This window comes from Numenius arquata, chromosome 6, assembly GCF_964106895.1.
Source record: "Numenius arquata chromosome 6, bNumArq3.hap1.1, whole genome shotgun sequence".
Classification (NCBI taxonomy): Eukaryota; Metazoa; Chordata; class Aves; order Charadriiformes; family Scolopacidae; genus Numenius; species Numenius arquata.
Window position 1 is genome coordinate 42,116,154 of NC_133581.1, and position 15,684 is coordinate 42,131,837.

Below are 15,684 nucleotides of genomic sequence, written 5' to 3' on the forward strand. Positions count from 1 at the left end.
ATGTTGCATTTCATCAGTGGCCTGGCCAGCATGTCCTGTCCACGTGCTTAAGGTTTAAATTCAGCATTAGAGGTCAGAAGGAGATCCCTTTCTCCTGTCTCCAACTACCCTGCAGTATTTTTTTGAGAAGGCAACAGTTTCAATCACTCTTGCTTTCTTCCAAAGTTTTTGGTCTTTAAGACTTAATTTTGTCACTGCTTGGTAAGACTTTGTTGACCGCCTGTGGCAGCGGCATGGAATGGGTGTTCTTCTGGGGACCCTGCTGAGCTAGACATCCCTTGTAAGCTAAACTACAAAAATGTGTGTGAGGGTGGGATACGACAGCACATTTCAGTCTTAACTTCTTATATGACCTAAGAAAATTATCACCTTTAAATTTCTTCAACAGTAGTATTAATCAGTGAACTGTATTTAAGAGTTTTGTAGTAATCGGTGAGTAAAATGCTATAATCAAATAGCATGAGGAACACACAGCATTCCCAACATTCCCCAAAACACGCTGACATCTATTTCACCATTCCAGCTTAAAACACAAACTCAGTTCATTCAATATTCTGTTTCTGCCACTAGCCAATACCTTGAAAGTGACTTTCTCTGCCATTAATCCATAAGACAAGTGCACAACACAGTCAGAGTGAAAAGATGCTCAGACCGAAACGTCAAAGAACAAAACTTCGGTGTGTATGTCCATTTTACTCACTCCAGTAGAAATGCTCCCCACTGTGTTGATCACAAAACTACCTCCACCTCCTTAAAAAATACCCCAGTCTTTGTCTTTCTAGCGCTATTTCCTTCCCCAAATCAAGAAATTAGAATAGCTGTCACATGAAGTTTCCCAATTCCTTGATCAGTATCACAGAATCTCAGTTCTTTCGTGACGCATAATACAAAGAACGGATCTGTTTAACTTTTTACAGAATTGAACTGGGTAGGATCCCGCAGTTCATTCCCTTCACTGCTCATTAGACCCTTCTGAATTTGTTAGCGTTTCTCAAGTTACCGCTATTTTTGCCAAGACTTGTGATGTCAGTTGGTATTTCTTTTGAAGATTATATTACTTTAGATACCAGTTTTAAAGATATCAATAATTTAGTCTTCCACAAGTATAGCATGCAACAATACATATTATTATTTTGCTGTCTTTTCAAGTTAAACAAATTATTTTTTTTCTCTCCACTTTGGATTGCAAATTGATGCAACTGTCTAGCGGTTTGAAAATCAAGACCGCACACAAAAAAGTCCTTTCAACTCCCACTAAAAAAACCCCACAAAAACAACAACAGCAACAAAAAAAAAAACCCCACAACCCAAAACCCCTGTAGAGAACGATGTCCCAAAACGATCAACTGTATTGAATTCAACCATCATAGTTCAGGTACTCTGTAATTACACATACTGTACTTGCTTCTGTTGTCTTGTCACCTGCTGTATACCTGCTCTGAAATAGATTAGGAGATAATCAGTGAATACAGACATGTGGTAAGTGTACAGATATAACTGAAAAAAAGGTTACAAAGGGGATACTTGAAAGACTGCAGACACTGTAGAGCATTAGATTGAACAGCACGTGTCTCCATGATGCATTTCCACCCACCACGTTCTTTTCCCTAATCCTCTCATTCATAGAGCTATATCCATAAAAACCACAAAGACACTGATTTACATAAAATTATCTCACTCCATTTTATTTAAGATTTTCTTCTCCAGTTAGTAAAAGAAAGATGTGTCTCTCTTTATACATATGTACAAGTTCAGTTATAAAAATAGACAGCACATTCAAAGAGAAAAAAAGGCTTGGCATTTGTCTGATTCCCTCTAAATAACATATATACATGTGAATAGAAGGGGAAGGGGGAAGTCTTCATGAGTTAATTAAACACCACCTCCCCCTCAATTATCCCCTGCGAATCTGTTTAAAAATCAATCTAACTAAGCTCAGTTCTGCTATTTTCAGGTGTGCAAATTAGAGGCAGAGCCAACAGGAAGCACTCGCTCCACACTGTAGGACGCCAGGCAAAGGATTTGGGGTTGGAAAAAAAATTAAAATAATAATCAAAAAAAGTCATCTTCCACTGTCACAGCCCAGGCCTGCAACTCAACTTGCTTCTCTCTCAAGGGATAAAAGTGCCCCGGCAGAACAGCCTTTTAATTCAATGTGTCAGACAGAAGAACTGCCCCACACCTAAATCTCAGTGCAATGCAGACAACGCTTACAGCAAAGCGAGGGGCTTCAGGGTGGGGGGAAGTTGTGCATCGAGAACAGGGAAGGAGCAACCAGAGAATGGGAACACAGATGGGCACTGGCAGCGCTGCCTTCTATCGTCAGCCTCATGGGACACAGCTACTGGTACCCGCACACCACAGTGAATTCAACCAAGCTAGTACGTGTGACGGTCACAGAGATGAAGGGAAAACACACTGGAAGCACAGTCAATGGATGGCTGGGATACGAGACAATTTTTTACCCAGGATTTGGCTGGAAGGGGGAATGGCACAGTTGCCTCTCTCTCAGGACTGTTTTTTGTTGCTCCCCTCGCAGCCCTGCAAGCTGCAGAACCACGCTCCGCTCCGGCACAGTGAGAGGAGCAGCACCAAACTCTTCCTCCTTACTTCAGCTTTCCTTCATCTTGAGTTTTGTACAAATAGGGCCTGATTTTGTTTTTAAGCTCTTAAGAGTTCTGCACACCTTAAAAGTGAGAAGATAATTCTGAACACAGTGAGTGTTCATACTGCTGAGAACTCTGAAATACAAACCAAACCACTGTGCGAGACAGAGGCAGTGCTGCTGCTCCCACCGGGCCTGCCAGCGCTCTCTGCGTCCTGCGGCTCTGAACCTCCTCCTGACAGATGGTGCTGAAAAGAATCCATTCCCTGGAAACCACCTGAGACACCTTCCTTCGCCTTTCAAATCTTTAAAGAACCCAGAGGCCCACATTAGAAGAATCCAGGATTATTTGTTGTGGGTGTTTTTTTTTTTTTTTTTTTTTTTTTTAAAATCACACAACATTTTCAGCTTAGCCCCCAACTACCACCGTGTGTACACTGACCAGCTGCCAGCATGGAAATGTCTTCTGACTCTACAGGATACTCCTGGGGTTCAGATAAATGATTTCATAGGATAAAACTAACGCTGGGTTCCACCTCAAGCTACAAGAGAGAAAATACATTGGGTGTGACTTCATGCACACACAGCTGCAGGATATTGCATGGAGTAGCTGGATGCCTTCTTGGTAATCTTTGTCAGGTGCATCAACAAACCACAAGCTGACACTCCACCAGTTACCCCAGACTCCCTTCCCTCCTTCTCAAAGTATCTGCAAAGATAGTTTTTTTGGGATACACATAATCAAAGTGCTCACATAATCCGCCCACTCCCATTGTGCTTTGATCTTTATTTTCACACACTTGCTGGACAGCAACAAGGCATTCGTTTGCCTCCCACCAGCAGGGTAGCCTACTCTGAAAGCCAACGCAGTTCAGACAAGCTCTGGGGGGGTTCAAAATTACTACCGACCACCTGAGGTGTGGGCACCTTTGCTTTGCTTCCGAATTGGAGTTTCTGATATGAGACTGCTGGTCAGGTTTAAGCTTTTGGAGGTCCCACAGACACTGTTTCCTTTGCTCAAAGGGGAGCTCAAGGGAGAAGAGGCGCTTGAAGGTCCAAAATCTGCAAGTCCAGAAGGCCGAATAATTGCTGTTTGTAGAGGGCTACTTGCAGACATGCCTGGCAATGGAAAAGAGAATAAAATTCCAAGTGAGAACATTATTTCACTTGTGGCTCTTCAACAGCAAACAATATACTAACAATCAGTCCTAAGACAACCCTGTATTCATGATTGATGAGAGTTTAATTAAGAGGGATGTCCTTAAGATACAAAACATCTTTCAGCAATACTCTGGGCACCTACAGCTGGTGTAAAGCTGAAGCTCCATCACCACCAGTTTAGCTGATTCTGGGACCTGATGCTGTAAGTTTCAATGGGACAGCAATGCAGGAAAGCCGCAGCCATACCCATAGCATAAACACCACTATCTGATTTGTCTGGACACCACAATAAAAAACAAGAGGAAAAACACTTGATATAAGATAATTCAAAGGGCAGACGAAACTTCTGCAGGACCAGGCTCTCAAGGACATCTGCCTATCCTCTCACATCATTACCACATCACATGGTGTACTGCCTGGATCTCAGAATATAATAGACAAGCAATACCAATAATAAAATAGTTTTTAATCTATTTTTTGACAGGCCGTAAACAACAATCTCCCAAACATATGTGGTTGGTTCTACTCTGGTAGGCTGCTGCCTCCCTGTCCCCACATACCTTTAGAGACATTGTACCCGTAGGCTGCGTATGCCGCTGCAGAAGCTGCCGCTGCCCCTGCTTTGGCTCCTGCCATTGCAGCTGCACTTCCCGCGATGGATTTCCGGCTCCTGCCTTTCCCAGTGCCGCCTTTTGATCCACTGCCAGAACCTTTAGGACGACCCCGGCTGCGACCTGACTGGCCTCTCCCAGTGAGAGGTATATCTTGCATTGAAACACCTTAACAAAAAAAGAATGTTAAAGTGATAACTGCTACAGTATTTCAGATGGCTCACAAATGAGCGCAGCATCATAGCTACCCACCTTTTACACTAATACTGTCCCTATTAACTCATACTTTTCATTTACATTAATACGGACACTGTTAGCAAGCAGTGATCGCACGAGAAGAAATTACGCATACAGAACTTCGCTCTTCGTTAACCACATCTTATTATCTCAAACTGCTTGTCGTTGTTGTTATGAATCCAATGAGCAAATAGGTGGAGGATTCCGGGTTCTACTTCAGGATGTAGCATTTTCTTACTTGCTACCTCTAAAGAAACTCGTCAAGAACTATGTCTCTACTTATTTCAGTGAAGAAAACTATGATAGTTAAAAACACTCGCCATTATTTAAAATTACAGCTGCTCCAATCACCCATTGGAAATGGAGAACTGATTATTAGCCCAACAGCAAGGAAAAGCTTAGAGAGTAGTAGTTCTGTGGTTGTCTGTAATTTGGTAATATGCACATAATGGAAGGGGCGCTCTCTGTAACAAAGGACCAAACTTTTCAGAGTAACTAGCACAGAAAAGAGGAAAGTGTGGTGAATGAGAGACTATAAACAGATTTCTTATCAAATCAGAATTAATTCCTCAATGAAAAGGCAATTTTTTTCCCCAAATCTTGTTAACCCCGCACATACTTTGGTTAAAACGCAGAAAACACATCACCTAGCCATACAAAGTCAATGTTTAACAAACGTTAGTAGTAAGTCAAAGCAAAAGTACTGACCATTCATGGTATCTGAAACCGAGCCAGTAATGGAAGCAGGAGAGTTGGTTGCCCTTGACTGAGGTGCTGAAGAAGCTGGATCATCCACAATCACAAGCATATCACTACTGCTCTCATCGGGAGGGATAGAGCCCATATGTAACTCACTGCTGATGGATATCTAAACACGACAGAGAACAAAGCCATTAGCTTAGGAAAGGGAAGGGTACAAACATAATAAGATCGCTAAAAGACATAAAATCACAAGTAATTAACTGGTGCTTGTTCTGTTCTCTCTCATTTTCTCTACGTGAGACTAGCAGCATGGTACATAACCACAGCACACCCTCTGTTTACATGCTGAGGAGCAGTAAAGACCTCCAGGAGCTACTTGATTTCAATTCATGAAAACACATGTTAAGTTAGAAGCAGCAGAGATTTAAGAAAACTGCTGTTAAACTGTGTATCTTCAACTGCAAGAGAGAAAGCAATAGGATTCTTAAGCTACTACTACTGCTAGTAAAAATCTTGGTCGATATGGGAACAATACAACATAGGAATCTTAATCAACACGGTATAGAACCAAATATATTTGCTGCCAAAGCCAAATTGCAACTATTTACAAAAGATGAAGGAAAATAAAGTGTGTGCCACTGGGAACTTAAAATTTTAATTCCAGAGGGAAAAAAAACCACAGTGATTCAGAATCAGAAGCAAGGAAGGTAGCAGATACAGAGATGTGGATTAGACTAGCGAGGAATACTTACAAAGAAACTGAACATCAAAGAGCTATCTGAGGGATACTTTGGTTCAGGAGCAGAAAGAGACTGTTCTTGCTATGGAAGATATTTGTATAGAAGGCAGAACACGGTTATGAACGTGAACATGACAAAAACAGGAAAAAGGGAGAAGAAAGTAGGAAGAAAGTAAGTGAGACTGCAGGCAGGAATGGAAAAATTTCAGGGGCTGAAAGGGAGGAGAGTCAGGACATGAACTTACTGTAAGAAAAGGGAGGCAGAGAGCAAATGAGGAGGGAAATAATGGAATGTCAAATAACATGAGGAGCTGTAAGGCAGCTTATTACCAGCTGTTATGTTTCAATCAATTATTTTCATTTCCATGGTTCGCCTTTAAGACATCTTACTTCCCCACATACTTGAAGTCCTACACTAGCTAAAATAACAGAAAGCAAGAATCTTACAGGATGTAAGGCCGTAAGGCCACAACTGAAATAGTATATAGTTTAAAGCAGCAGAGAGTCTTACCTCACTGAAAGGGCTGGGCATGGCAGAGTCTACGCTAATGAAGGAGTCATCCCCATCAGCAGACAGGTTGGAGTTATCGGCTGAGGGAACAAATGGGATCACAAGGTTCATGCCTTCTTTCTTTCTCTTCCCATCCAATTCATCTTCCTTCTTCTTCTGAAATAAACAAAACAATACCAGGAATGAAAAAATACAATAAAACAGAAGAAAGGGAATAAACAACTCAAAATCTCAACATCTAATGCAGTACTATAGCTCAAGGAATGCTATGCCCAGAATTACCCAAAACAAGTTTCTGAATGACACAGTAACAGATCCCCTAAAGGCTCCTTCTTTAGATTTAAGTAGCATTCGTTGGGTGTTTTTTTTCCCCTCCTAAAATAGCTGGAATGATGGAGAATTACTCTTACAGAATTACTTTAATTTCCACTACCTTTTGAAGTGAGCTTGAAATTCTTTACCATTACACAAAATTCCAATTAATTAATGCAAAGCCTCTTTGTCTCAAAAATTCAGAATTTTCATAAACTAGTTTTAATGATCTTTTTTAAACAAACTGATCTTCCCTAGTTCCACAGATGCCACATAGTTATATGAGTTTTATCTGTGTTTTGTGCTTCATTTACATTCCCTTTTTGTCCTTGCAGAACAAAATCTTAATTAAGTCACCTTTTGATATGCCACAGAATGATCAGTTGATCATTTTGTTTTTTCAAGCATGAGCCCGCAAGCTGTTGTCTGTAGACTACTGGTGATCTACAGTACCTTCCTGATTTCTGAAGTTACTAAGGACATTAAAATTCAGATAACTATGTATTACGTATTTTTTAATATCCCTCTTCTGTGTAAAGGAAGTGCCACAGATTGATGTTCAATGATGAAGGGAAGAGGCTTTACCCATTAGATTGCCTTTGCATAAAATGTTTCCACACCACGTAAAAGTGAGCCTGAGGCTTTTCTGGCTCTACCACTGACATAGGCAACATCTTTGCACTCAAGTACCTTTTCAGCATATTTTTCCCTTTTACGTTTACGTTCCTTCACACGATTTGTTTCTTCTTGCTGTCGCTTCTCTTCTTGACGCTGACGCACTGTCAGAAAAGAAATACCAAGTTGTCACCACTGGAAAGGTATATCATATCCTTTTGTGAATCTTACAAGAAATTCTAGTTCTAACAGAACTGTGAAGAAGAATCAGCTGTATTAAAACACTGAAAACACTACATATTCAAACTATTTGTATTCAAATTACTAGAAAGTCTTACAGTGAAATTCTTCTTTCAAGCAACATAAAAGTGTATACCTCAAATATAACTTCAAAAGTATGATGAAATACAGCATTTTTACTAAAACTTTTCTTGTCATGACCTACATAATTCTTGTCAAAGCTCTGTCACTTGGGAACAATGCAACGATTCTGAATGAGTGCCAATAAAAACTTTATCACATCATCAGGTCTCTCGCACAACTTCATCTCTCAGCTCAGCAGCGATATGAAACCAGCTTGTACTAACAAGAGTTGGCAACACAAAAAGAGCCAGGAAACAGAAGTTGTTACCAGCAATACATGTGTTTGTAGAGATAAAAACACAGATTTCATAAGCTAATGAAGTGGAAGATGGGGAAAATGCTGCAATACGGATTTCACATACATTTCTTTTCTAGTTCCTCATCATCCAGCAGAAGGCTGACCACCTCTTTTGGCTTCAGGGTATCAGGTTTGAAATTGCCACCTGAAATCACCATTCGTTGGATCTAGAAGGAATAAAACAAAGAGAGAAAAAAAAGGAAAAATTACTCAAAGCAGCCATGAACCATTCTCACTACCCTTCATTGAAAGCCAGCCAGAAAAAGATGCCAGCGCATCTGTGTAAGTCAGAATTGACTTCTCTATCACACCAAAGTTGGTAGCAAAATTTCAGGGAGGATTTTATTAAGAGTATAATTAAGGATATAAAATAAGAGAAACAACTGAGCTAGAAGGCAGGAAATTGCCAGTCCTTGTGCAAAGCTGCACATCTATAGCACCATGTAATAAACAAAAAATGATAACAGTATTAATATACTGCTGAACAAAAAGAAAAAAAATACAGCAGTATTCTTGTCGGTTCAATTTCTCCAGTAATCTGCACAGAGAATCATGCAGAACATTCTTAGAGGCCACGACATTGCTAGTTTCTTTGACTGAAAACTAAATCTCCATATTGAGGCAGTGTCTCAGTTTAAGCAAGTCACTGAACCTCTATGACTGCAACTATATTTAAAACAACAAAAAAAGATTGTAACTTAGGAATAAGAGAACAAGCTTCAGCATAGGCCAATTTGCCTATCTCGATGATTTGCATCACCAGCGAAAAGACTACACTTTATTTTTAAAGTTGATTATCAGGTGACTCTAGTGTAGTATCCCAGAGAAGATGGGTTAGTTTCAACAACGGAAACGTGAATGCATTCAGCTGGAGATGCTTCTGTTGCTGCAGCACCATGATGAGCATCTAATTAATACAAAAGCTAAAAGAAACCCCGAGAACACAAAAACATGTGAATGTTTTGTATAATATACCTACTGCTACCAAAGAAAGTGAACCTGCTTAATTTTTTCCTACCCAATAAAGCGTCACGAGGTTTATAAAGTTTCTAGTACACTTACTGCTTGACGTGGCAGGACACTGAGCTCTTCTGGCAACCCTCATACCTCAAATAATTTTCACTCGATTACCTTCCAAATTTCTTTCAAAAAAAACCCCAACCCTCCAGCTGCGGTGTAACAGTATAACATGGGAGGAATCAGTAGCCCTGACACAGCAAAGACAGAAGCTCCAGTCTAAAAGAAGCCTGAATAGTTCCATGCCATCGTAAGAAATAGTTTTCATGAAGTCATACTGTAAATAATTAGCTGCTTCATAGTTCATATAATGCAGCTGTAACGCTGCTGTGTCAGGGACACAAATTTTTTTATTTAAACAAAGACATTCCCTTTTGAGTTGTCTTCTCTCTCCCTGCAGATACGTTTTCTGTTTCTTTACTCATTTTGATATGTGTTTTTGATACTGTGTCTTGTTCCAGACGATTTCTTTATTCCTACCTCACTCTTTTCCTTAGCCCTTTGTAAGATGCGCTCCTCAATGGTGCCTTTACATATCAACCGGTACACGGTGACTTGTTTTGTTTGACCCAGCCTGTGTGCCCGGTCCATGGCTTGCTGATCTACTGTTGGGTTCCAATCACTGTCATAGAAAATTACCTGTGAAAGAACACCAGAACAGGAAGGATTAAATAAAACCATACACTTAGAGCACTTAGTGATTAAACAAGCAAAAATCCAAAATATCGATAAAAATAAAAGTTCTGCTACACACCCCACAGAATCACCGCCCCACTGCAGGCTGTATCAACTTAGCTTTGCCCAGTCCTAGTGCATTTCAGATGAATTCAAACTAACTGACACTGGGAATGTTTCAACTTCCACAGAATGGCTTTTGTATCTTCTTCAACAAATTTGCTTTGGAGGTACAAAATCCCTAAATTTGCCACCACATTAAATCACTGCTATGTAATTAGTTACGGGCTAATCACATCATGAACTCATTTTAGTGTTATTTACCTTAAGGAGAAAAAGCCCATCAGATCAGAATTTCACATGAAAAGTAATACTGCATTTTTTCTTTCAAACCTAAATAACGTCTAATCTAGTCTAACATTTCTAATTTTTTTACTATAAAAACCTGAAATGCCACATTACATTCATATTTCCCTATCATTCCAACAGCACTTTATGCACGGTAAGCATACAAAACAAAAACATTTAAAAAACCCCTTTAGACAGCAAAGTAAAATATTCAGAAAGTTACAAAACCACAGAACTAAAAATGCTTGTGTAAGGACCTTGCAGGTGCATAGCTGTGCTTCCATCTATTTCCTCTGTTGAAACAATTTCAATTGAGAGAACTTTTAAACCCTGAAAATCCTAGAGATACTTGCTTTCCTCCCATTTCTTGTGACAGCAAGATATGATAGGGTATTTAAAAAAAAAAAAAGAATTATGTAACATTTTTGATTCAGAGGTCATTGGTTTTGTGTGGCTGAGTGACTATAGCCTGCCTTGGGGTCAAATCTGCATGCACACAAGGTACTGGGTTAGAAGCACAAGAATAGCTGCTATTGAAGAGAGAAATGATTGATGTAGGTCGGTATTCCTCCCCTAATGATAACCACCAGCTGCTCAGAGTGCAAACCCTTGCAATTCACCTAAATCAGTATGCATTTACACCTTGGGTGAGCAGGGGGCAAGAAATGTATCCTTCCTAACTAGATGATATATAACTACAAATGACTTTGTACTTTTAGAGGCACTGCTTCATTCTTCTGTGCCCAGAAAAAAAGGGTAACTGATCCCTGTTCTACAGATTCCTTCGCTGCTGAACCTTAAGAGCAAACAGTCATCCATGAAACAGCATTCACTGTATGAAAGTGTTATTTACACCTGTAGACCCCAACAGTCATCCAACTCCTTTCTAGACTCCGGTACTGAAGTATGGGAGGCGAAGGAAGTTACTTCCAGCTGTGTACCATGTGTCCAATATTCTACAACTTTATCATCAGCATAATACTATATTATAAACATGAGCAAAGTAAACAAGGTTATGCAATTTCATGACGTGAACAGCAGTACTAAAAAAAAAATTAAAAAAATTGATCAGCATGGCTGAAAGAGTGCCAACGTTCAGACAGAAAGACCATTTTTCCTACATAAGTCATGAGGCTGGAAGACAGGAGATGAGCACCTTGGGGAAAAACGGTGGTTGGAGGCACATGAGTCAGGAAAAGCAAATAAATATTTATACTGAAAACTATACATCAGTAAGCTGATTTTTTATTCCGTATTACTTTACCACATTTCACCTACCGTATCTGCAGCTGTAAGGTTAATGCCCAAGCCTCCAGCTCTTGTGCTTAACAGGAACACAAAAATATCATTCCTGTAGAGGAAAAAGATTAAAACCCCCTTATTTTGTGCATGATGAACAAGAAATAACAACAGGAGTAAATTTTTTCACCCATATAAAGTGACCAGGGCTACTTCTATTACTTGGACACTTTGGAACATTTTGTGCAGTTCATGGTCAGGAAAAAAACCACATACGAATGAGAGAAGTTAATCTACAGATCAGGACTGTTGGAACACACAAACATTCAGTTTGCAACAGCAGCTTAATAATCGCTAACAAAACAAACCAGGGCTTGTTTATCTTGCTCACATTGGAAATTAAGATTTCATACGGACAAAGAACAATTTATTGTTTCACAGAATTGATCGATGTTAAAGAAAATCTTGCCTTAACAATGGTCAATTCATAAAGAAAGAAAAATAAATGTTGAAACTGCAGAGATCCAAGTTTTGTTCTAAATTTTGTGCTTTGAAGAGAACAAAAAACTCTGGGGTGGAGGGAGGAGGGGGAAAGGGGGAGAAGAAGAAGAACCTTAATATAAAAGCAAGCTGGCAAATATAGAGGTACATTAGAAAAGGACAAGGGTCCACCGGCACAAACAGAAGTCCTCCAGGTTAAGAGCTTCTCAACCCTAGCCCTAATTGTGTCACTGATTCAAATTAAAAGTTCTAATCTCCTTTGTCCACTGATCTGTAAAATGAGGATAAGTTGATTCATCTCAAGATAGTCACATAACAATTCAGTTGTGACTGGCCGTAAAATGTTTCAAGGATGACTATGTAGGCAGTACTCACGATCAGATACTGCACAAAAGCAAGTCTCATTCTTCAAGTTCTTTGAAACACACTGTCAATAAGTGAACTCCATTATTACTGCACACGTGCTGTCCTTCCCACCTCGGAGAAGTTTTAGTTTGCAGTAACTGTATTACATTTACATTCCTTGGGATTCCTCAGACAGCATGAACGCCGATGACAAACAAGCTGCCTTTGGCGAATGTGCCCCTGCAGACAGAATGCCCTACTAGAAGATGGATCGTCATTCCAGGACACGCTTCAGGAAAGCCATGTCTGAACACCTCCTTGGGAGATTCACAAACTCTAATACAGTTATACCAGCCCCAAGGGTTAGACTTGCTGACAACAGATTTAGTGATGCTGGCTGCTAAGAGAGAGATGAGGCATCCCAACACCTGACTTGGAATAATCCTCTAAGCCTAATAATCCTGTATGTAATTGAGGAAGGTGGAGCACACGAGATAACTACCGATAACAGTGCACTAAGCCCTAGCTGAGGAGTCAGAGAAACATCGTTGAGATTCAGTGGCAGCTCTAACACCGCACACCCAGAAGACAAAGGAGACACGTCTGTAAATTCAAGTGGTAACAGCGAAATCAGCGTTTCTGCTAAGGTTGAGAACCTCCCTAGTGCCACTGGGGGGTCAGCAGTAATTAAAGCATTATCACCATACGGATCTGTGAACAGGTTGATGCAAACAAAGCAGAGAGTACCAGTAAGGGCTCTGAAGAGGTTGACATACTGTACTTTGACAATGACAGAGCAAGGCCCTCTGCTTAAAAGAAGACACTCTGCAATGCCACATCCTTCTGGCACCACACTGTGTGTACACCAGCGCACGCAAAATTAGTAACACACCACAAACTCTTGCTGAATGAGCAGCGCGGGACGTTTCCTTCTTGACTAACTATGTGTAGGCAGTCTGTCCTTGAAAGTCCACTCATCAAATCTAAAGGTTCTTTCTCGCCCTTCCTGGCAGAAGTGTGGGTGTATTGCACGCTATTACGCATATGCTAATAAAACTCAACAAATGTAAAAAAACTAAGGGTTTTGTTATCCGTATCCTTGAAGGTCAAGTAGAATTATTTTCTCAGGATTCAAACTTCAAGACATTCACAAGTACCTGGCAAGGCTGTGTCATAAAAACCAGACTCTCAAAGAACCCATTCTGGTCCATGGTAAGATTTCCCCCCACCCTACCTAAAAAATTACCAACAGACAACAGAAATAATTCTGAAAATTATGAATTAACATACACAAAAAAACCCCCACCAAGAACTCTAAAATGAGAGAGGCTTCTGGCAGCCCAAAATCTAAGAGTACAAAAACCCATCCCTGAGCTACACAGAGCTGTGAAGAACTGAAGTCGAGCTGTCACTCTCTTTATAAACTTTATCTTGCAGGTACAAAGCCAAAGGAGTCAGCAGGTGCCTGTTTGCAACGTAGGCAACCCTTGGCCAGGAAATCTTTTCACTCCTGTAACAATAGTGGAACGTGCGTATAGACAGTAACCTGAACATCCAGCTGTGAAATGCTTCTGGAAGTGCCATATGGGAAGGAAAGAAAGAAAGTGGACAGTGCCACAGACTACAGGAACAAATTACCGTTCCATAGCCATTTATTTTCAGCACCCTGCTAGGATATCCTGCAGGATAGTTTAGTCTCAATCAGGCTTTTTTTCCCTGGAAATATTTCTCATAAGTAAATCATGTATAAGAGGAACTCAACTAACATTTTAATAGGAATGCTTGTTTAGACTGGCTCACCCATATCTCAAAGGGATTTCCTGCCAAAATCATTATTTTTCTTCAGTTGTTCTGTTCGTTAATAAAACCAAATTCTGTTCATTAATAAAAACAAATTTCTTCACTTCTTTTGGTTAAAGAACCTTTCAGGAAGAAGTGTCAGGACTCCAGGAGGACATCATAACCTGCAAGGAACCTGCTTCTGACACATGGAAACAGGGAGAAGGTACCGCATGGTTCTCTCACTTACTTCAGGTGTTTGGCACACATGCTTTTCAAGTTTCATTGCTCTGAGGAGTTCACTAGAAGACTCATCATTGCAACACAGTCCTTCAGGTTTTTAAGCCTCATGAACCAGTAGCCTGAAAGGCTTCCTCTCCTATCTTCACCTATGATACCTTGGGGCCACTAACACAAGGATTATTTTCTAGTCCAGAATGCTGCTTTCACCCCACAATAAGCAACAATCTGTAACTCCTCTGAAAAAGGAAAGTGACTTTACAAACTCACCTCAACATCCAGGAAGGGTAACCTTACTGTGAACTACCATACCAAAGTGACATCCTACCAAGCTGTATCTCATGGTTAAAGGAAACTTAATAATCATAAATTCAATCATTATAAATAACGCACCTTAGTGGAGACAAAGTTATAATAAAATATATTAACTTATTATAAGATGATTACATATTCTTCTTTCCTGATGTACTCATAAAAATCGCAAGAATCCATTTTGTTTTACGAAATTAAAAGAGTTAGCATATCTTACTATCTAATAAAATCCCCATTTTATCTCTTGTATATTAGTTTAATGTTTCTTAATACAACATGCTGAAATGGTTTGTTTTGCAGAAAACTAGGTCACTTTCAAAGCTCTAGCACATGCAAGATTTTCAATCTCATCTTCACAGTGTCAATTGTCAGAGCATATAATAACCAAGGAACATTTGCTGCCTTTCTACTGAGCTTCTTTATAAGCAATAGCATATTTGGAACGTTAAGAAGCACAATAGGTGGGTACACTGAAATTACTTCCATGACTGTTTCACAGATGATAAATTCCTAAATACAACTGGTTTCAATATCAACACCTGTGACTCCTGGTCAGGAAACCACCTAGAAACTGTTTCGGATAAATGAGGTCCACTTGATATCAGGAAAGATAATTTAAGTGCAAATTTAATTTATTTCCATTACATCTTATACCAAGTCTCTAGATACACACGATTTAGCACAGAAACACCTTGTAAAATACATTACCTGTTCTGAAAATCTGCTACCATGTCCCTTCGTTCAGAAATCTTTGAAGAACCATCCAATCTCATGTAGGTATGTTTCCTATAAACCATGTATTCCTGCAAAGAAGACACACCAGAAAAATGTATTTGCTCTTGAAACTGTTCAGTCTTGATTATTCCAGAAAAAAATAAAAACAATAAAAGCAGAATTGCTACTTAAAAAAAAAAAAAATCCCTTAATGTTATCAACAAATATCCTATAAGCAATCTTATGTAAGCAATACTTTAAAAAAATTCAGAAATTAAAGCTACTCAACCATACATCGGCTTTTGCATTTCGTATAAGAGCTAAATGACGGTGTCAGTTCAGAGTTGGGGATGCATTTGC

The 15,684-nt window shown here is 39.7% G+C and overlaps 1 protein-coding gene across 1 annotated transcript in view; it reads right to left on the bottom strand.

The window, feature by feature from the left end:
* Nucleotides 1-2,992: 2,992 nt before the first annotated feature.
* INO80 (INO80 complex ATPase subunit) overlaps nucleotides 2,993-15,684 on the bottom strand; it is a 68,019-nt gene continuing 55,327 nt past the window's right edge. The window contains exons 28-36 of the mRNA XM_074148486.1: nucleotides 15,319-15,413; nucleotides 11,473-11,545; nucleotides 9,652-9,810; nucleotides 8,219-8,321; nucleotides 7,569-7,657; nucleotides 6,567-6,722; nucleotides 5,323-5,482; nucleotides 4,327-4,545; nucleotides 2,993-3,724 (exon numbers count right to left, since the gene is read on the bottom strand). Of these exons, the coding sequence (XP_074004587.1) occupies nucleotides 3,507-3,724; nucleotides 4,327-4,545; nucleotides 5,323-5,482; nucleotides 6,567-6,722; nucleotides 7,569-7,657; nucleotides 8,219-8,321; nucleotides 9,652-9,810; nucleotides 11,473-11,545; nucleotides 15,319-15,413 (1,272 nt within the window). The 3' untranslated portion in view covers nucleotides 2,993-3,506. The remainder of the gene's footprint in view (nucleotides 3,725-4,326; nucleotides 4,546-5,322; nucleotides 5,483-6,566; nucleotides 6,723-7,568; nucleotides 7,658-8,218; nucleotides 8,322-9,651; nucleotides 9,811-11,472; nucleotides 11,546-15,318; nucleotides 15,414-15,684) is intronic.